The sequence below is a fragment of the Medicago sativa genome, chromosome 6, assembly GCF_051527215.1.
Source record: "Medicago sativa cultivar Bolivia chromosome 6, Bolivia_mono, whole genome shotgun sequence".
Taxonomy (NCBI): Eukaryota; Viridiplantae; Streptophyta; class Magnoliopsida; order Fabales; family Fabaceae; genus Medicago; species Medicago sativa.
The window spans coordinates 53,579,452-53,601,648 of record NC_140754.1 but is presented as its reverse complement, the minus strand read 5'-3'; the positions used below and the strand labels follow the sequence as shown (position 1 = coordinate 53,601,648).

General features: G+C 33.9%; 3 protein-coding genes across 10 annotated transcripts; 1 reads left to right on the top strand and 2 right to left on the bottom strand.

Annotated features, from left to right (window-relative positions):
* Window positions 1-123: 123 nt before the first annotated feature.
* LOC146915664 (uncharacterized) lies at window positions 124-5,184 on the bottom strand. Its single transcript, XM_085718029.1, has 12 exons — window positions 4,958-5,184; window positions 4,580-4,712; window positions 4,394-4,467; window positions 4,238-4,284; window positions 4,014-4,152; window positions 3,885-3,929; window positions 3,610-3,811; window positions 3,446-3,507; window positions 3,224-3,318; window positions 2,210-2,270; window positions 1,154-1,207; window positions 124-565 (listed from the first exon to the last, which is right to left on the bottom strand). Exons 1-12 carry the CDS (start codon window positions 5,145-5,147, stop codon window positions 396-398), a joined length of 1,272 nt encoding a protein of 423 aa, XP_085574155.1. The 5' UTR covers window positions 5,148-5,184; the 3' UTR covers window positions 124-395.
* Window positions 5,185-13,076: 7,892 nt separating this feature from the next.
* Window positions 13,077-17,582, top strand: LOC146915663 (meiosis-specific protein ASY1-like). Of its 8 annotated transcripts, none has more exons than XM_085718028.1 (9): window positions 13,077-13,473; window positions 14,031-14,118; window positions 14,245-14,349; window positions 14,468-14,516; window positions 14,599-14,640; window positions 15,199-15,871; window positions 16,664-16,765; window positions 16,871-17,121; window positions 17,239-17,582. In XM_085718028.1, the coding sequence occupies exons 2-6, from the start codon at window positions 14,041-14,043 to the stop codon at window positions 15,336-15,338; spliced, it is 414 nt and encodes a 137-aa protein (XP_085574154.1). In that variant the 5' UTR covers window positions 13,077-13,473; window positions 14,031-14,040; the 3' UTR covers window positions 15,339-15,871; window positions 16,664-16,765; window positions 16,871-17,121; window positions 17,239-17,582. The 8 variants fall into 8 exon arrangements, with proteins under 8 accessions (XP_085574154.1, XP_085574153.1, XP_085574150.1 ...); XM_085718027.1 differs by having other exon boundaries at window positions 17,216-17,582; XM_085718024.1 differs by adding an exon at window positions 16,202-16,353 and having other exon boundaries at window positions 16,871-17,582.
* A 251-nt stretch (window positions 17,583-17,833) lies between these two features.
* On the bottom strand, window positions 17,834-18,726 carry LOC146915662 (uncharacterized). Its single transcript, XM_085721411.1, has 4 exons — window positions 18,716-18,726; window positions 18,340-18,415; window positions 18,227-18,252; window positions 17,834-18,137 (listed from the first exon to the last, which is right to left on the bottom strand). Exons 1-4 carry the CDS (start codon window positions 18,724-18,726, stop codon window positions 17,861-17,863), a joined length of 390 nt encoding a protein of 129 aa, XP_085577537.1. The 3' UTR covers window positions 17,834-17,860.
* Window positions 18,727-22,197: the final 3,471 nt, after the last annotated feature.

Below are 22,197 nucleotides of genomic sequence, written 5' to 3'. Positions count from 1 at the left end.
TCATCGCAACTGGTGAATTAACTATACTTTGACTTCTCTTCAAAAAAAAAAAAAAACTATACTTTGACTTACTCTGAAATTTTGAATTTTAAAAAGTTCTAAATAAAAACCCTAATCCATTGATTAAAGTACTAATATATCCAACAATGGATATTACTACTATCATAAAGAGTTTATCATATGCTTCACCATAGTCACCATTTTCCGTGTCATTATACACCTTAGAAATGATATGTACATGACGATGGATACCATAGTATTTGCCATCATAACATTTTAACTGCAAGAACCACACACCAAGAACTAATTTTCAACAAAATTAGTTCATTTTTTCATTAATCAATACTCCAACCTAAACCTTCGGCAGCAAGATAAGCAGCAGAAGATGAATCAATTCACAGAAGCCTGCAAATACGAGCATCAACAACCGTACATATACTTGCTTCTGTATTTCCTAGAAAATCATCCAGAGACATCCTGTTGTTTTTCCATAAAGAGTCGGATAATTTCTTCATCTTTTCTCCTGCACCCTTTTCTAGGGCACTTAGTAGTTCTGCATATCCACCTATAATATTGAGCAACTAGTCAAATGGTGATTCACTGTTAAAAAAAAATGTAACATTGTATGAGCCACATTACTAAAGAATGTCTTTATGCTTGTAGACAATTTGAATTACATATAGTACGCAATTCCCACCTAAGCATTTCTCTTATACCATATGCAGTAAGATATGTATCGATCTGTAGTGGCTATAATTGTTACCATTTAATATTTATGAAAAAGAAATTCTACTTGATTTAAGAAATCATCTTATTTGTACATTCATTGTGACATGCATAATTATCATTCATCGATAACCCAGTCATCATAGATTATAAGTGTGTGTTTGGATTGAGGGTTTAGGAGGGGAAGGGAGGGCAGGATTTACTTTTCTTTTTTAAATTATGGACATTATAAAATGATTTTTAGAAAATAGAATTAACAACATGATAAATGATCATAAAATACATAAAAAACACTTGATTTATTTTATAAAAAAGAAAACATTTTATATTGTTTGTAATTTAAAAATTAAAAGTGAGCCCTCCCATTCCTTCCCCTCCTAAACCCTCAATCGAAACACACCCTAAAGGATCAATGAATCCATCATACCACTTGCAAGAGCCACCATATCATTTCTCTTTACCGCGGGTTTAGCTGCAGCACCTGCACAAAGAAAGTTAAGTTTCAATACTGAATTAAATAAATGGTGGAGAAAAAGTTGAGATAGCTCCAATCATAGAAAAAATGGTAAATCTCGTGTCAAGTGGCGAGGGCATGTGTGAAGAAGACATATTATATTTAGAAATGCTATGAAAATGTTCGAATAGTTAGAAGTAAAGAGAAGCCATAAAAACCTATCTATAGACCTAGCAAGAGATATCTAGAAAAAAAGATATATATGTAGATAGGGCAACCCAGTGCACTAAAGTTGCACTAAAGCTCCCGCATTCGCAGGATCCGAGAAGGTGACCCACCATTTCATGTATTGTACGCGGCCTTACCCTGTTTTTTACATAGGAGGCTTTTTTACAGTAATTGAACCCATGACCTTTCAGTCACATGACAACAACTTTACCAGTTGCGCCAAGGTTACCCCTCTATATATGTAGATATAGTCCATGATAAACATTATGGTTTCATTTGATCTGTTTAATAGACCCTAAAAAAACGCTATTGAGAGATAAAAAACTATGAGGGCTGATAGACCGAAGATTTTATATCTAACATAAATAATTAATGCTTTCTGTAAAAAAAAAAATGCTCTGAAATATAAAATTTTCCTTAAATTAAAGACACTCATAGTTAAAAACCAAGTCTAGAAAAATAGAACAGGAGATTGAGTATGATCAGTCTGAGTAAACAAGGGACTAAGAAGCATGTGTGTGTGTTGGGTTGAGGACGGTTTCCAATTATCTGACACCAAATGCCAGGGAATGATGAATTTCACAAAAAATAAGTGTTGAACAGTCACAAACGGACATGGTTGTGGCGATGAATCACAACAGCACAGTACAATAACGCTCTACAGACTGAGATATGTAAGAGGCCACCAACCATAAATCACTGCTGCTATAGAATATTATTGATAACCCTAACTAATTGTGTAAATATCTTATAGATATAGATAAGTGGGCATAAGGTAACCAAGCGGCACAATAATATTACCTTCAGATTCAGTTTCAGGTGGTGGGAACTTCAAAATCTCTGAAACTTCTCTGTAGATAGCCTGTCAATGATTTTCCAGTTACAATTACTAATTGAATTGAAAGAAAACTTAGGTGGGGCATCAAAGAAGCATGGAAATGCTAAAAGTTTAAGTGAGACATCTTTGGTTTTTTTTTTTTTTTGGGTCAAGTAGCCTAGTGGCTAGAAACTCGCCTTTTTAAGGTGAATAAGTGAGGAGTCCGGGATGGGATTCGAACCCGACCTTGCATATAAAATGCAATGTCAGTGCCAACTGAGCTAAGCTCACGGGGACGAGACATTCTTAGTTTTAATGTTACAAGGTTTAATGTTATAATATTGATCAAAAATATTTGTATTACAGAACTAAACCCCTATAATATAACCCCCCAAAGCCAAAACTCCTCAGAGAAGAGGTATTCTTCTCTCTGACCAAACCATAAGGTTTCTGTAAAAATATGTGAACTCCGTGTGTATTCCGTGTGTCTATAATGAGATCACACACCTTGTATTTATAATGATTTTACAATAAATACATTGAATGCATCATGAGTAAGCACTAGCCTATGAAGTTGCATACTCTAGGAGTAATAACAATCAATCTAGGTAGTTGTACCATTAAAGGAATATCTAAAGATTCTTAAATTTAAGCTTCTAACTAAAAAGATGTGATGATACCCCTCTCTCTCTCCTCACATTCCCTTATATCCGAAACAAGTCACACAATAGACTCCCCCTGTGCCAAGTCGCATTCCACGTTCCACATTCCTATATTTTTTCCTGATAAAATGATGCACAATGCATGCTTGGGCAACTGCTGTACTATTTGCCCTTTTGGTCCCACATTCACATTTTCAGTCCTAACAACTTATTAGTAAATAATCCCGCTTTAATATTTTTGGATTAAAAACTATCATAGAACAAATGGGGTTTCACTATCACTGGATGTTTTTAACAAACTATATTCATTAAAAACTCAACATTCAGAGTTCTAACCTCCTCAACCACAAGCGAACGTGACTTCTGCTTAAAACGCTTATACCTAAGAGCCATATTTGTTAAGACAACAGCCAGCTTGGGATGTTTTTCGCCTGCAACAAATACAGAACAACAAGCTATTAGGAACAATATGCCACAACCAGGCTCAGTGATAATGCGGTATGAACTTTTAAATTGAGTTCAGGCAACAGTAACATATCAAAAGAATAGACAAGTCACCATAGATCTGATTTGCCATAGTCAGTGCCTTTTTCAAATACTCGTCTGCATTAGAGAGGTTCCTAAAGCAGAAGTTATTACCTATTAGAGATATATCATTTGACAGCATAAAAATTAAAAAGAAACATTTCATAAGGAAAACCATACAAAAACATTAAGCCTACCCCAAATGTGATTCAAGTTGTCCTATAGCAAACATGGCCTGCAACATTAAACCATCTATGTTCATGTTACCACCTCCTAAGTATATATTTCCTCTTTCTTTAAGTTCAGTGGCTCCTTCTAAGACATTCTGGTAAATCTCTTTTGCAATTGAGATGTTCTGCCTAGCTTGTTGGAACTCTGCATACGATAGAGCAGCGGTGCCTACATTACAATTTACAGAACATCAATCCACGATCGAAGAATGACTGATGCAGTACCACAGAAAGAAAGTTACCACAGCATAGCTTGGTGCGGAGAGATTTGTCAAAGAAAGGTTCAGCTGCAACAGGAGCATACATAATAAGCACACATAACAAATCAGCAATAAATTGAAAACAAATAGTCAATTAGCATTTAGCACCACCTGACTTAATATCTCCCTTCACAAGTTCAATGAGCCCTTTAATTGCTCTAGCACGAATTTTTAGAGCTTCAAAATCTTCTGTTTTCTCGTTCTCCACAAGCTCAATGCATTTATCAGCCACCGCAGATGCCATATCATCCTATATACGAAAAATAAATTCAGATAAACACAATGGTTCTGTAAAAAAGCGGCCAAGTAATTTACATCAACTAGCAGATATCAACCTGTTCCAACTCTAGATAAAGTCCAGCCTGAGCTTCATATGCAGCAACTACAACAAGAAACCAAGACACACTGAAAAAAATTCTCACTAAAAATAAAAAGAGGTTCAAAACTCTAACAAATGCAGTAAACAACAAAAGAGGTTCAAAAATATTTACCTCTGATTCCCAAGTAAGAATTACTCAATTCTTGTACACCATTGAGCTTCTCAATTGCATCAACATAATCTCCTCTAGCAAAATTTTAAGGAAAATGTATAATGAGTTTTAACAACAAATTACACAAAATGTAACACCAAAATGAGAATTAATAAAACAAAAATTAAATGATCATCAAGAATTAACCTTTCACAAAACAATGTAGACATAGCGAGCAAAGCAATTCCTTTGGAATTCTCGTGTTTTGGATCATTTCCTTGGGTTAACTCAGTTGTAAGACAATGCTTCAACACCAAAAACCCGATACCGTACGATCCAACTATTCACACAAAAACAAACCAACCAAAAAACCAAAAAGATGTTAGCTTTGAACAAAACACACAAAAGGGTCATCAAAAAAACCCAAAAATCGTTAATTTTGAACAAAACACACAAATGGGTTATATAAAAACCTCATAAAATAAAAACCAAAAAGATGTTAAATTTGAAAGTAAAAAAAAAAAAAACAGACAAAAAGTTATCAAAAATCCAAATTTTGATAAAAAAATTGAATTTTTTTCTGACCTGATTTTTCAGACCTAGCTTCTCTCAAAGCATATTCACTCAACCGAACAACATCAACAGCAGCTAAGCTTTTACGCAACACCACACCAGAGTAGAATGATCTGAATGAAATACGGGAGGGTTTTGGTGTGACAGAAACAAGAGCTCTTGGAGAGACTCTTGATGAGAGTTTTGAAGCTATGCGAAACATCGTTGGTTGAAGTAGTGATTTGGTCAACAAAAGTGTTTGACTTTTTCCTTTAATTTGTTGGGTTAATAGATATTTATCCCCCATAAGTCATTTCCGATTTCCCCCTGTAAAAGTTTTATTTTGATTTATCCCCTGAAAAAAAAAAACTGTTTTGATTTACCCCTTTAATAGGCCAAACAAATACCAATTTTATTATTTTTTTAAGAAATTTTCGTTTTTGTTTGGCCTATTAGGAGGGTAAATCAAAACAAATTTTTTTTAAATAAAAAAAATTACTTATAAATGTACTAATATCCCCTTTGTTTTAGTCAAATTACTTATTCTTTAGATTTACTATCATTCTACATAGAGTATTTGACTAATAAATGTACTAAAGTATGAATTTGGTAATTATTAAAATGAACTAAACGTTAAATAATCCTTTGATCATTAAAGGATTGGCCTTTTGTTCTAATTGTGTTTAAACTCAATTTCAAACTTTGTTTTAGTCAAGGTACTCGTTCTTTAGTTCTAATATCTTTCTACGTGGAGTATTTGAGTAATAAATGTACTAAAGTATAAATTTGATAAGTATTAAATTGAACTAAACGTTAGATAATCTTTTGGTCATTAATTGTTCGACCTTTTCTTTTAATTTCGTTTAAACTCAATTTAAAACTTGGTTTTAGTCAAGTTACTTGTTCTTTAGGTCTAATATCATTCTACATAGAGTATTTGACTAATAAATGTATTAAAGTATGAATTTGGTAACTATAAAATTGAATTAAATGTTAGATAATCTTTTGGTCTTTAAAGTTACTTGTTCTTTAGGTCTAATATCATTCTACATAGAGTATGAATTTGGTAACTATAATAGAGTATGAATTTGGTAACTATAAAATTGAACTAAACGTTAGATAATCCTCGTTGGGGGCAGATGACGAAGTGGTAACGTAGCGACAAAGCTCTTGACAAACTCCCTCTGTACGATTTGCTCTTGAAGTAGCATAGAGGAAAACACAATCACTATTGCTACTATCAAAGCTATCACTACTGGTGTCGCTATCTATAACCCTATGGCCAAAAAGCCCTATTTCGTAAGCCTCCCAATCGATAGAGCCATTTCGTCGTGTTGCATGTTTAAGATAATCCCTCCTTAATTAATTCCTCTCTTCAGAATTTGTAGGTGAAACCACCTTACCCGTATCATCACACCCTCTAATCAAAACCATTCCTAAAGGCAAAAAGCTAATAATGACTAGAAAAATGAGTTTAAAGAGCTACTAAATACCTGAGAAGTTGAAGCTACAAATCCTGAGGTCTCGAAACAAAGGGGGAATTCGCGCAACAAAGGGAAACGCAGCATATAAAAATTGGGTAGAGAAATGAAGAAAAGAAGAAAATGAAGGGTTCGCGGAATTTATAGACGAAAAAGCAATTAAGTTGCCTTGGTAAACACGCTTTCCATCAACACAATTATCGACGCGTGGCAAGTAACGCCTAGATTCGTACACGTCACAACCATCGAAAGGTCAAGAAATCTGGACCGTTAGATCTTATTCTCAATTTCATGGAACCCACCTCACAAGAAGCTTAAACCGCACATGCCCGCCGTAGTAAATCTCGCTGTAACGTTGACAAACCACTTTGCCTTGTCCCAAGACTTGTGCTTGGGGGGCTATGGATGACCGAATAGTTGAACACATGAAGCTGAATCAGATATACACCTAGGAAGCAGAATATAACTACCCTAGGGGGGCTCCTAAAGCAGAGACGATAGCACCCAAAGACGCACATGAGATATAAGCAAAGCATACCAGAATTTTAAAGCAAATTAATCACTTCGCCTTGTCCCAAGGCTCGTCCTTGGGGGGCTATGGACCGTCAATATATTCCTAAGGACCTAGAAGTCCTCCAAAAGGGAGTTTAGACCCTCCCATAAGCCTTAGTGCCCTCCAAAAGGGCTCTAAGGCCCAAGGTGCACCTTCAACAGGGCACCGCCTTAGCCAGCCTATAGAGCCTTCTAGAGCTCGGCCAAATACCTAAAATAACCTCGTTACTTGCACGCTAAGTAATCATAAATCAAGCCCATTGAGGTCTATAATACAACCATTGAGAGCCTTCTCAATGCATGACTAATACAATACAAACCCTAACTACGATTATTGTACTTTTGCAAGTACAAATATGAATGAATGGCTTAACCTAGTATTCTCATAAGAGTTATCTAATTATACCACCAAAATGGGCTAGGTTAATTCTCATTCTAATTGAGCATCAAAACTCTTACATCCAGTGTTTTAAAACCCGGACCGACCCGGCCAGTCCGACCGAGAACCGGAGGGGTGGCCGGGTTAGTCAGCTAATCAGACCGAAAATGCAAGCAACCCAAGAGACCCGATGGATGAATCGGTGAACCGTTATGACCCACACGTGAATCGGACCAGATTCTAAACGATTATTTTATAAAAAATTATCAAATTGTGGCTAGTGGGAGTTGAACCGAGTACATGCAGCACAATATTGTTAACACTTACCACTTGGCTATGTGAACTTGCTTGTTAAATTTCCATCTGAACTATATATATTTAACTGAAACATTTATTTCTCACAAGTGTGTGTGTGTGTATATATAATATAAATATCTCACATGTTTGTTAAAAAATAATATCTCACATATTTATTTGATAATTATAAAATATATATTCCATTTAGTTTTCCTTGTTAATGTGAATATGATTTTGATATATATCCGGTAATTATTTAAATGTGTGAATTTTTATTAATTTTCTCGTAGAAGAAGTTTTATTAACTTTTATATTATGAAATTTATGTCATGACTTTTTTATAAAGACTGGGTCAATAGTCATGCGGTCCGACCAGTGATCCATTGGTCCGACCGCTGACCCAGTGACCCAGTGCCTTGACCGGGTTGACTACCGGTCCGGGTTTTAAAACATTCTTAAAAGTTACTACTCATTAATCCGCTAAAACGTCAAATAATTACCATCTCTAAATAATAACCCCAACTTACTAGTAACTTAGTAAAAATAATGATTCTCACAAAAAGATCAAAAATAACCTTCTTAATAAAATGACTAATTTACCCTTACTCGAAAATGACCAAAATACCCTTAGCCTCCAAAAATTCACTAATCCCAAATCAAACACACATAAACACATATAATAAATAAATAAAAATCAAACACACATAAACACATATAATAAACAAATAAAATAGTTATAGCTAAAAATGAGCTGTTACACAAGTGGTACCAATCTCGTCACTAGATACAATTGTATCATAAATCTCGTCACTGAATACAAATGTATTTTAATCTTGTCACTGAATACTAAAGTATTCTAATCTCGTTAATGGATATAAATATCCTAACTCAACAACTTATGAATGCATGAACATATGACTCAATAATGCATACATTCACACCATAACTCATCATCAATAACATCGTCACTTTGCATGTAAGAACTCATCATCATTAATAAATCATCATTATTAGAATCATCATCAAAACATCATCATATTCATCATCAAACATTCATCAAATAGTTATTACTAAAATGAAACACTTTAGCTTCAAAATTCACAATTCTCATAATAAACAGAAAATTGTTCGCATCATGATAACCCATACAATACACATCCATCAAGCATTGATTCAATCTTATTTCAGCATGTTATCATGTATACAAGTTCATTTGTAGCTCATCAATTCGTTTTCTGACGTATTGACAAAGTTCGTCTGTTTTTAACCCATGATTCAAAACCAAAACAATTTAAAAGTGAGATCATGTTTAAACACTTGTAAAAGTCTAATTACACTTCAATATGGTAGGGTTAGGTGTTTGAAACTTATATGGATACGTAAAGGTCCACGAAAAGGTGAAAAATCAAGTTTTCGGACAGCTGCACAGGGCGCACGGTCGTGCCTATAGGGTGCATGGTCGTGCAACTCAATGTTGAGCCACATACACGGTCCGTGCCTGTAGGGCGCACGGTCCTGTGTCCCTGATAGTACAAGATTTTCTGATTTTCAGTTTTCGCCGTTTCACACATAAAATTCCGATCGTTGATCCGTTTTCGATTTTGTCTCTCCTACGCGTTCCAATCACTTAAACCTATCACATTCTAAAGTAAAATCATGTTTTCCCATCCCAAATCAACTTAATCCATTTTCTCCAAAATCACTTATTTCACAAAAACACTTAAAACGACTTTTACTCGAAAATCTCATTTTCTCCCAAACAATCCAACATCCAAAACTCATAGTTCAAAACAGAAATTTTAATCATGTCACTTTAACACAAAAACATTATTAACTCATTTGAATTCACCAATTTCAAACTTCTCCATTTTTACCCATTTCACAAAAATCATCAAACATCACAACTTAACTCACAACAACACATTTAACAACACGCAAGGCATGAATTAACATAAATAACATAACTCAACAAAATTCATATCATATAGGCTAAAATATGGTATTGGTCCCTGCAAAATAGGCCAGTTTTGGTTTTAGTCCCTGCAATTTTTTTTATAGTTTTTGGTCCCTGCAAAAATAGGTCAGTTTTGGTTTTAGTCCCTGCAAATTTTTTTTATAGTTTTTGGTCCCTGTAAAAATTTTTGTTTTTGGAAATAGTCCCTGACCCCAGTTATGTAATGATTTGTCACTTTTATAAATTAAAAAATAATTATTGTATCTGTTTTATTATTATTTTTTAATTAAAAAATAATTATTGTTATATAAATTATAAAAAATAATATTCTTTTTATTAAGTAAGCACATATGCCACATATGCACAAAAGTGAGTGACAAATCATCACATAATTAGGGTCATGGACTATTTCCAAAAACAAAATTTTTTGCAGGGACCAAAAACTATAAAAAAAAATTTGCAGGGACTAAAACCAAAACTGGTCTATTTTTGCAGGGACCAAAAACTATATAAAAAAATTGCAGGGACTAAAACCAAAACTGGCCTATTTTTGCAGGGACCAAAAACTATAAAAAAAATTTGCAGGGACTAAAACCAAAATTGGCCTATTTTGCAGGGACCAATACCATATTTTAGCCTATCATATAATCATGATTTCATCAACAATTCACAACAACAACATCATTTCTCATCAATTTAAGCTAAAACCACCAAGTATTCATTTCAACATGTTTCAACAATGAAGAATAAGCAACAACAACAAGTTTATCACAAATTTAATATCCCCAAAATCATCCTTCAATAACGAGCACGAAAACTAACATTTGAATTCATCAAAATCATAATCCACACATAAGCACTTATGATCCATAATTGAAAAGTGAAATTATAGCTTATTTATGGTATAGACTATCCCCCTTACCTCTTGTCTTCATAAAATTAAGCTAATCTTCGCTACTCATTGCTCATAGCTTCAATCCTCTTTGAATCTCCCTTTGGGTCACCTCCTCTATGTTCTTCTCTCTAACTCTCTCTCTCTATTTCTCTAACCTCTCTTTGTTTATGATAAAATGAAATGAAATTCTAACCTAGTCACTATCCATGTTAAACTTATATAATCACCACTTAATTGGGCTAGGTTAAATTCCCTCATATTGGGCTTGTCACTCTTACCTTCTAATTAGAAAAGTTTCTACATCATTTAACTTAGTAAAACTTCTAATTAATACCATCTCAAAAATAATTACTACTTGTTACCTTCAACCTAGTAAAATAACTATTCACCTCAAAATACCAAAATAAATCCGTATTCTAAAATTAATAAATTACCCTCACTCGACAAATTACTAAAATTCCCTTAGTCCTAAAAATGACCCAATACCATTCTAGGCTAAAAACCCACTAATCTCATATCAAATACACACATAAGCAAATAAGCACATAAAAACACATCTAAATAATATATAAAATAATCCCACCTAAAATTGGGTTGTTATAGTTGGGATACAAGGATCAAATGGTGGCATTTAAAGAATGACAAACAAAGTGTTTTTCTACAAAAGATTTTAAAGGAAGGTTGCGTGATTCAAACTAGGGTAATGGTTACAATGTGATTAAATGTTCAAAAATATATCTCAAAAGTAGGGATAATATTTAGAGACTTGCATGTTACATATAAATATATTTCTACATTCAGGGAGAGTTTCAAGTGGGTATCTATATTACGCGCATTGTACCCGAATTTTGAAATTGGGGAAAACCCAAACCCAATCAAAGGGGAAAAACCCTCTAGTTCAAGTGAAGTGTTTTAAAAAGGAAGAGGGTAAATTTATTGTTCGACAAAAAGATATAAAGGGTAAATGGAGGTAGTATTTTTAAAACTTATTTAATGAAGGTTATGAGATATTATCATACTCGAATATGATAGACATTTGAGAGAAGGATGAAAAGTATAACTACTATCATTGGATTGAAGAACATGAATTATAAGAAGCATTGAAAAATATGAGTAACGATAAGGTAGTTAAGGTTGAAAATATACTTGTTGAAGTGTGAAAAAATCTTGAAGAACTTTCATCCTCAAACCTGAACCTATTATTTGAAATTAATATCCACCAATCAAAGGGGAAAACACCTAACACCATGTTTGATATCAAACAGACATCTCCACGAGGTAATTAGTCAATTTCAAACTAAGGTAATGATTAAAGTGAATAAAAGTTCAAGAATATCCCAAAAGTAGGGATAATATTTAGAGACTTGCATGTTACATATCAATATACTTCTACATTCGGTATGAGTTCAAAATGGGTATCTATATCTCTATTACCCGCCCCGTACCCGTATTTTAAAATTGGGGAAAATCCAAACCAAATCAAAGGGGAAAAATCCGTCAAATCGAGATGAGTTCAGTCGGGTATCCGCGCGTAATGGTTTTAGATATTCCTAAGTTCCGCAAGCCAATCATAATAGGAACATGGGATACCATAGATCTTATAAAAAAATCATTTTGAAAAGGTGAATTTGACGATAGTAAATATTAGTTTTTTTTTTCTTTCTGAAATGTCAATGTAATATATTTAGTGCAAATATTATTATGTGGAGAGATTGAAACAATTTTCCTTTTTTTTAAAGACAAATGTTTTTTTAAGGGAATTTTTTTTTAACAACAAATGTTAGTAATTAGTTTTTAGATTAATATTTACTCCTTCGTTTGAGTTTGACCCCAGTACCTCCGACTCCTTATTTCTTAACTCAAACCACTTGAACTACTCAATCCCGGAAAAAATTTATTAGTTAGGATAAAGACACTAATTTAAAATAAAATATAGTTGTAAACTACATATATACTTTATATTTATAAAAGAACATATCTTAATACAACTATATAATATATTTTTTTGCAAAAAGTACGTAGTATTACTACTTATATGTTTTACCAAAAAAATTTATATATAATTTATACTAAAGTTACTTTAAATTTATACTGATTTATATATGAAATAACTTAAATATTCACTAACTTTATGTAAATTAATTTTCAATTAGATTAAAAATAATATTTTATTAAACTTTAATAAGTACATTAATTTCCCGTGCTTAACACGGGTATCATACTAGTTAACAATAAAATATATATTTTTTTCCTAAAACATTCTTTTATATTGGCAAAGTGTGATGAGTGTATGTCCTCGTGAGCTTAGCTCAGTTGGTGTGGACAATGCATAAAAATATGCAAAGGTCCGGGGTTCAAACCCGGCCACCACCAAAAAAAGTGTGTGATAAGTGTATGACTTTTTAACCTCATTGATCCAGTTCAAATTTCTCATTGGTTAGTTGTAAAATATTGACCATTAATACCACTTCTATACCTAATATGAAAATAAATGTCCGTGGAAATTACCATTTTGCCCTTATGGGGGTATTTTGGTAAATTAGTAAATGCTGCCTTTCCCCTATATATATGGAGTGGTATGAAGAGAGAGAAATGAGAACTCCTTCTTCCTTTATTTCCTTCTCATGCGGACTCATCCTTTCCACTCTCCAACACCACAAAACCCCCATTTTTAACCTCAATCAAGCTTGCATGAGGTACCCATTCCTTCAATTCTTCCAACTAAACTAAGGAGAAACTAAAGATAAGTCAAGAACTCTTCCCTCTCCTCTGATTTGTCTCAGCAGAACCACCAAACCCTTTTCCCTAAATTCATCCTTCTTCAAAATTCATGTAATGAATAGCTTGCATGTAAATCCCTTTTATTCAAACATGTTGTTTGGGCTGCTAGGAAACGAATTTGAAGGTTAGAGAAGTGCAAAAGGATCCTTGAAGGAGGAAGATAATTGAGTGTTCTTGAAGCTTTTGGCATCAATGGAAGTGATTCTTTAGGTGAGTTTCCTATAGGGCTCTGATTGTTGATAAAACATTTAGCTAAAAATTGATAGATGAATATGGGTTTATGCATATAGAGAAAATTAGCTAAAACTGTTTTATATATTTTATTCCCTTTAAATGCATTTCAATTGAAATGTGTTATTGATATTTAGATTGATAATTTGAAGAATGAATGAATTTGATATGTCACATAATAGGGCTACAACTACAGGGGATAACCTTAAATCAATTTAAAAAAATATTTGTGTAGAGAGAATAGTGCTAACTTATGTTTGCTTTATGATATGTTTATTGGTTTCTTCAGAGTTCTTAATTTCATTGCAATTATTTAGCTCTCATATGGATTGCTGAACTGTTTAGGCTCTAGACTTTAGACTTGAAATGCATTTTCGACTAGGTTGTTGTTTAAGTAGGGAAATGGTTAAAACACCATCGATACAAAATGACCATGTGCTTTGTTATGCAATTGGTTAGCATTTCAACATTCTATTATTCCACTGTGCTGAATCATATAAGGGCAAATTCACATTTTATACTTGTCTGTCATGCAGCCATCGGATTATGGGCCTCCTTTCTTCAGGGGGCTGCAGTGAAGAAGAAGAAAATCATCCTTGGGTGAAAAATCCACTGAAAATGGAGGTTGGGAATGTAAACAACAAGCATTTTGTGTTAGCTCTGAGGGTATTTGAAGGATATCCTGCTCAAAGCCAAGTATTAAATATTTTTCTAATGTTTTTGCCGACGATATCTTCTTGCATTTTATAGGTGAAGAGTGTGCTGGACTCTTGTGAGGATGACAGTGAGGGACTCCAAGATGATATGAGTGATGATGAAATGCAGAATAATGATTATTATGATACTGACAATGAGGTAAGTGAGGATGTTGCTTGATATAGTCATTGTTGTAAAGATTTTTGTGATTGTAACTGAAAGACATGAACCACTAAGGTAAATGTGTTACTCTAATTTGAGATTTTACAATTTTCAGGTTGATCATACTCAAGGCCAAGGGGATCAATATATTGTTGCACCCATAGGTGATTAGGATTATTTTACTTATTGCTGCACACTTTATTTAATATTCTCCAGTATATTATTTTAACAAGTTAACAATGACAGAGAAACAACAAGAACAGGAAGATAATGGCAAGATTGATGAAGGTAAACTAGGCTCTTTCCTCTCGAACATAAAATTGTTTTTGTGTTTGTATGTATGTATGTATGTATGTATGTATGTATGTATGTATTTATGTATGTATGTATATAATATGATAAATTGACCAAGTCACAATAGAGTTATTTTGATCTCAGAAAATAAAATATACTTGGTGATTTTTACTTTTTATATGATTCATTTATGCTTGATTAGTTGGAAGGTGAATTTCTGACCATAATGCAGTTTTTGTTCAAACCATTTATCTCCCTCTTTTGTTATCTGGAAATGAACTTCTGTTTGTTTGTGACTATCATGTTTTACTTACTTTTTATATAGCAGCATTGATAATATATTTTGTTACTGAAATTTTTGAATGGCCAGATGTATGATTAAGTTTCTCAAACCTCTGTGTGTGCAAAATCGCAAAAATCTTAATGTATACTTAGAAATTGTGTTTTGATCTGATTGTTTGTGTAAATTTGCTTGGTTGAGAAGTTTGGTGTCATAACTTTTTGTTGTATGTATCAAAGTGCCTTCTAATTTTTCAACTCCGATATTTGCAGATTTATTTGACAACAACAAAATGGCATCTGATCTAAATTCAGGGTTGTCAAAGAAAACAAATGTTTTTGGATTGAAAGCATGGGTATTAATGGGAATAGTGGTTGGTTTGTTCATTATAATCATCCTTGTGGTGCTATAAATATTTCTTGCTTTAAGAAAGAGGTCTAGAAGAGGCAAGGGTGGCATGCTTCCTCTTGGCCATATTCTATCTATTTCAGAAGAGATCAAAGAAATTAGTGTCGATCAAGTTTCATCGAATAATCATCCGCAAAATTGTTCCTTTATGAGCTTGAGTGATAAGTTTAGTGACGGCGATTCTTGAAAGGTTTTGATTCAAACAAAGAATGGAGATAATAGTAGTCAATCAGGCTCATTTAATCGTTTAGAGAAAGATCTGAATGCCTCTCAGTCAGGTGAAGATAGCGGCAGTTTTAGGAGCATATCGGCTTATAGGTCTTCGTCACATCCTATATCCGCGTCATCACCGTGTTCTGGTCTGCCTGAATTCTCTCACCTTGGTTAGGGCCACTGGTTTACGTTAAGGGGCCTTGAACTTGCAACCAATAGGTTTGCAAAAGACATTATTATTGGAGAAGGTGGTTATGAAGTTGTCTATCGAGGTCAACTTATCAACAGGAACCTTGTGGCCGTTAAGAAACTCCTCAATAATTTGTAAGCTATTATTTCCTTAATACTTTCATTGCAGCCTTTATTTTTTAGTTTTGAATTATGAACCAAGTTTTATAACGGTGTGATTTCCTATTTCTAGAGCATCATGGTGCTTTCTACCTGTTTGTTAATATCATACATTACTATGTTTGTTGTAGCAAAAGGTACCAAAAAACAAATAGTTTATGACAAGTTTTAAATTGAAGGTGTAGTCATGCCGCAACAATTGTTGTTTTTGTTTTTTCAGCTTTTGTAGGGCTATAATTTTTGCAACTCACACCAACAAAAATTCAATGAGAAACCTCTTTAACAGTGGTGTTTCCCTTTTCTTAGGCAAATGCCAAAGATAGAGGAATGACATGATGGGCTAAGTTTAAAACCTTTAGAGCCGATAGCAGGAATGAAGAGTTCTACTCCCTACCTTTCAATCTCAACCGCTTCATTCATTTTCAACACTTTTAAGGGCTACATGACTTGCACTTAGGGTACTTGATCCATTTCCTTATACCACAACGATTCATTGTTTTTTTTGTTGAAGGGATGATCATTGCTCTTGGATACTTCTAATGTTTGGTTGTCCATTTTCCATTTTTCAACTCAAACTCAAGGTGGTCGATCAAGTGTAAACTTATCAAACACCATGAATGAATGTACTCAAAGTGTTTATATGTATATTATATATAAAACTCTCAACTAAGGAGATGCATAAATATTTATGATTCGCATATAATCTATGCAACAGTTTGCTTTAGTAGTAGTTATTTGAAAAACTAAAGAGCCAAATCTTGGTATTAGTTTCAGAAAGCAAGTTCAGATGATGCTACACTTCAGCCTTATGAGCAGCTCAGTTTTTCATATCCATCCTTATTGCCACCTCTTATACATGAACGAGATACTGTAAGTTTTTCTTCCTCTCACTCAAAAATTGCATCGCAGTATCCTTTTGCATGTGACAAGTCCTACAACTCAAGTAAACAATAGTATTTTTTGTCTGTTCTGTAGTATCTTGCATGGTCTCTGAAGCGGAGAAAGGCTGTGAATAACTGTAAAAGGGTGGTAGGTGTGATTGGAAAAGGCCACATATATGCACTGTTAGCCGATGCAGGGAATTTGAGATTTCGAGACCTTGCTGGGAAAAATTCAAATGATGGGGGTTCTAATGGCTGGATTGATGTCATTAATTTAATGGTTCTTTATAGCTTAGGCAATTTGAGTCTCTATCCAATTTTCTATACCACTAATTGGCAAAACAGGTATCAGAACTCTTGCTTCAAGGTTCACTTTTTAGCTCAAATTTTTCAATCTTGCAATATTGTTTTCTTTAAAATTGTTGGTTGAGTTTTGTAGTATACTATGATTATCATTATCAGCCACTGTATCATGTTGAGAGTGGAGTAGACCAACTTCTGGCAGTGAAAGAAAATGGGCTCAAATAGCTGAGAAGTTAGAAGGAAGGGTTGGCAAGCAGTGTAGAGTGTGATGGCACAATCATTTGCGTCCTGATATTAAGTTTAGATATATGTACCAATTTTTTTATTTCATATAATTTTTTATTACAAGTTTTGTGCTTTGAATTTGACCCTAGGATTATTTTTTATTTCATATTAACTGGAATAAATTATTTTTGCATAGTAGTAACAAAAGCAGTTATGTTGTCATGTATATAATTTAAAGTCAGATTGGTTATCATGGTAAGAAATTTGTTATGTCAATATATAACATCATAGTCAAATAGTAGGTATATAACTTGCAAATTTCCAGAATTTCAATTTATTAAAGATGATAACAAAAAAAGGCAGCTATTCATCACAATTTCGTTATATTTTCCATTTCAAATATGCTTGCTCTCTCAATTGATGTCTCAAAAATCATGATATAGAATATTATGATATTCATGGTTCGCAAAATTGATTTTGTGGTGAAGTCATTCTCAAAGGTTTGGTTTTTCTATATCGTAAGATTAGATAATCAAAACTTGAAAATTCAATCCAGCTATAAATATAAAAGTCTTAGTTCAAATAAATGGAGTTGCAATCGGATATTATTAGACCAGTTAGCAGCACTGCCAACCCTTGGCATGCCAGTTGATTCCTTCTTAGCCTCTGCATCCACCTTGAAAGTTGCACCACATACTTGTCCAGGACTGTCAACCCTTTGTACAGGCTTCAATTTATTCAGTGGGTGCTCAAAATTGCTCAAACCTCCAGATGTTGTAAAGAAACATCCTGAAATGAAATGCGGTAACATTTGCATGAAACCATTGTATGTACTATATAAACAATCAAATTACAATACATGAAGAGCTTGAATGATAATCTAATTGCAAAGTAAACAATAATGTAAAGGTGGTTGAGAAACAAAACAAAATATCGTTTGTTATCTATCTTAAAGGAAAGTGGTATTGAAGTTTCAAAATCTCTTAACTTGTCATTCCTTTCTTCCTCTTAATTCACTTTTTAATGTACTTATGCCTCTAAGACAATGATCACTTCATTTGCAGTTTTGTTCAATCCATATTGTTGCTTAAGATTAGCAACATTCTCAAGGCTAAAATTTTGAATGATTAATTACTATCCTTTTCAAAAATATTTTGAAACGCTAAACAAAACCCATACCTGTGGTTACCCGCCCGAACCAATCCCAATTTGACGGGTTTTCCCCGTTTTGACTGGGTTTGGGCATGGGTTTGGGTTTTCCCCGATTTCAAAAACACGGGTATGGGACGGGTAACGGGTATACAGGTACCCACCCCGAACCCATACCCAAACCCGTCCCGAATACAAAAAATTATTTTATGTTGATATGCCATGTTGTTTTGTTTGATAATTACCGTGCTATAAAAGCTACCCCGAACCCATGTTATTCATTGCGGGGATGGGGATGGGGCGGGGATACCTGAACCCATCGGGGACGGGGATGGCGTTCAATTTCTCATCCCCGTTGGGTATGGGTAGGGTAATGGGTAAGTATATGAGAATCGGATATGGGGACGGGGAATATAAAACTCGTCCCCACCCTGCCCCATTGCCATGCCTAATTACGATCCTATTTATGAAAAAATTACGTATATTGTTCCATAATTCTTTTTATGGCTCAAGAGATGCTTGTGAAATAAATTTGACCATGTTTCTTGAATTGTTTGTGCAATATTTAATTAATGATTTTGATCTTTAATTATGCTGAACAACGTATTTTTTATGTCAATGTAGGGTAGGGTCCGTATTCCAAACCAGTACTACAATGAACATCGCAGAGAGATCAATATCAATGCTCCTGGATTGCTTCTTTCTGATGAAGGGATAGACTATGTCACACATTTTGGCACGGATGAGACAGGGGTGTACATGGGTAGTGGAATCAGAATTGCTAAGGAGTTTGGGTTTTTGGTTCCAACCAAGATTAGGCTCGACTACAAGGGCGAGAAGAATATATATAAGTTGACACAACTGGGAGCAATTCAAATTCCAAATGTTTTCCCCGTGCAAGTTAAAGAGGAACCTATTGAGATTATTTCAGACAATGAAGCTGAGATTGAACAAATGAACAATGAGGATGAGGTAGGAGCTGGAAATGAAATTCAGGCGAATACAGGTGTTGTCGACAACGTGCAAGAAACTGGCGGCATGGATTATCATCACTTTGAGAAGAATGTCACAGCAACTTTGACTTCCATTGAAAGACCCCAAGTCTTGGTAAGCAAAAATCTATTTTTAATAAATCGAATATCATCTTCTATTATCAAATAAATATTTCCATCTGTTAAGAGTAACAAATAACACACGAATGAATATTGGGAAGCTTACCTCTATCCACTTTCTTTTCAGTTATTCAAGTAGCAAAAAAAATGGTCTCCATTATTCTGATTTTGTCCCATATATTTTTATACCCAAAAATTAGTATAAAGTAGGAAGAAGAAGGGAAAAAAAAATGCAAACTTGGTGATTTTCAGAAAATGCAGAGCAATGTAGCAAATGAAAGGGCTCAAAAAGAGAAAAGAAAAAAGCAATTGAAAAAAGATAAATATATATGTATAATATACCACATATCCTTTGTTAGATTTGGTTTAGGTGCTATTATAACTGTAATATATTAGCGTGGCATAGCATTGGTCTTAAGGAAGTCTTTTTCCCTCAAAAAATTGTGCTGAAGCATTCTATCTAAGTTGATGGTTCATGGTTTTTTATGTTTATATGTGTAACAGCCCGATTTTCGCTAGTTTTATTTTATTATTTATTTATGTGTGTTATATGTGCTCTTATGTGATTATTTGCCTCTGTGTGTATTTTTGGTTGGGAATCGTAGAATTCGGTGTTAGAAGGGTATTTTAGTCATTTTGGACTTAGGGGCATTTTGGTCATTTTGAGGGCAGTGGCAATTTTGTTATTTTGCAGAAAGTTATTTTTTTAGTGTTTAGTGGAAGTTATTATTTTACCAAGTTATTAGAGAGGGTGTAGTAATTATTTTAATTACCGTTAAGTGACCGTTAGTGTTATATTTTACCGGTAAGTGAGTAGTAACATTTTTGAGGTTGAATTAGAAATGGGTTAGGCCCATTAAGGTTTGTGAGATAAGCCCATTAAGTGAGCCTTTATAAACTAATGTTAGTGAGAAGAGATAGGGTTACAACATTTTCATTTCATTTTTCATTTGAGAAGATAAGAGATAGAGGCTAGAGAGAAGAACAAGATCAAGGGTTAGAGCTTGAGGAGGGGATTCATCACCTAGGAGCTAAATTGAAGCTTGGGTTAGAGAATCTTGGTGCTAGAGGTAAGAGGGTTAGGTTTCAACCATAATTCATCTCTTTTTCTTTTTACCCATTTTATGAAATTGATGAATTGAACCTAATTGATTGTAAATTCGTGTTCATGTTTTGATGCAATGTTTGGGTATGTAAATTAAATGTTAATTGAGTTGTTGATGATGAAATTACATGCTTAAGTTGTGGTTATATGTATACTTTGCATTTTTGCCCAAAAATGGTGATATGAGATGTTGTTGTGATGAATTGTTGGTGAATTCATGATGTTTAGCTGCTATTGTTGTTGATAGATGTTGTTGTTGATGATGAAAACATTGGGTAATCATAATTGGAGAGTTTGATATGACTTTGTGTTGTTTTGTTTGAAGTTTGATGAAAATGGGTCAAATGGTGATTTTTGTTAGGAGAATGTTTTGGGGCAAATTTTATATGGAATTGGGTGTCTTTTCATGTTTAGAAATGTTTAAACAAACTTTGGGATCAAATTTGAGCTTTGGGAAGTCAAAATTGGGGTTTTGGGGTGAAAAAGTGAGTTTTTCTCGTAACAGGACTGTCCCAACTCGCCACAGCGAGTGGGAGGCGAGTTGGAGGTGAGCAGGAGGTGCTTTCGGTGATGCTTACTCGCCTCGCGAGTAGATTTACTCGCCACGGCGAGCTGCACAGTGGCAGCATCCCCTGTTTCGCATTCATGCGTCTTTTTCCCTCGTTTCTGTTTTGAATTGGTTTTCGGTGTAAACATGAAAGTTGTAGATAATTTTGTTAGCTTTCCAATGGCTTTGGTTTGACTTGAAAATGATTCTTGGTTTTTGAGTTATGAGGCAAATACTCCAAGGTGGTCTTGGTGAAATTTTACGAAAAATCCGCATAACTATTTCTAAGTCGACCCAAACCTTATGGAATGTTTCCAAACTTTCAAACTTATATTTTATGAGTTCAATTAAGATGTTTAGTAGTATTTAAACTATGATGTGAGGGATTTAACTTGTTTTACTTAGAAAATGGAAAATTTCTTGAAAGGTGTTTCGGTGAGACGAACTTTGTGATTTTTATGAATTCATCGTATTTGGCCGAAGAAATGCTTATGTAATCTCTACTTCACATATGTGTGACTTGAGAGGATACATGGCATAGGCAATTGAACTTGTTTACTTGGTTTTGGCTTAGGTGCTCAATTATTTTCAATATTGTGATTTTTGAGACGAACTTGATTGAAAATGATCATTGAGGGCCAATTGCTTATGAACCCTCTATGATTAGATTGATATGATTATGATATGATGTATGAATGGTTGTTAGGTGATGAATATGATGTTTGTGATCATATGTTGTGATTTTTCTTTTATTTGGAATGTAAGGAACTATGTGGAGATATGAACTATATGATATAGTTGGATGATGATTATAGCCGTTGACTTATAGCCGTTGATTATAGTCGTTGAATTGTTGTGAACATATGCATTGTGGATTGAGTCATATGTTCATGCATCATATGTCGTGTCGGATGTTATATCCATATTGCCGTTGACCGGATACTTGTATCCATATTGCCGTTGATTATAGCCGTTGATAA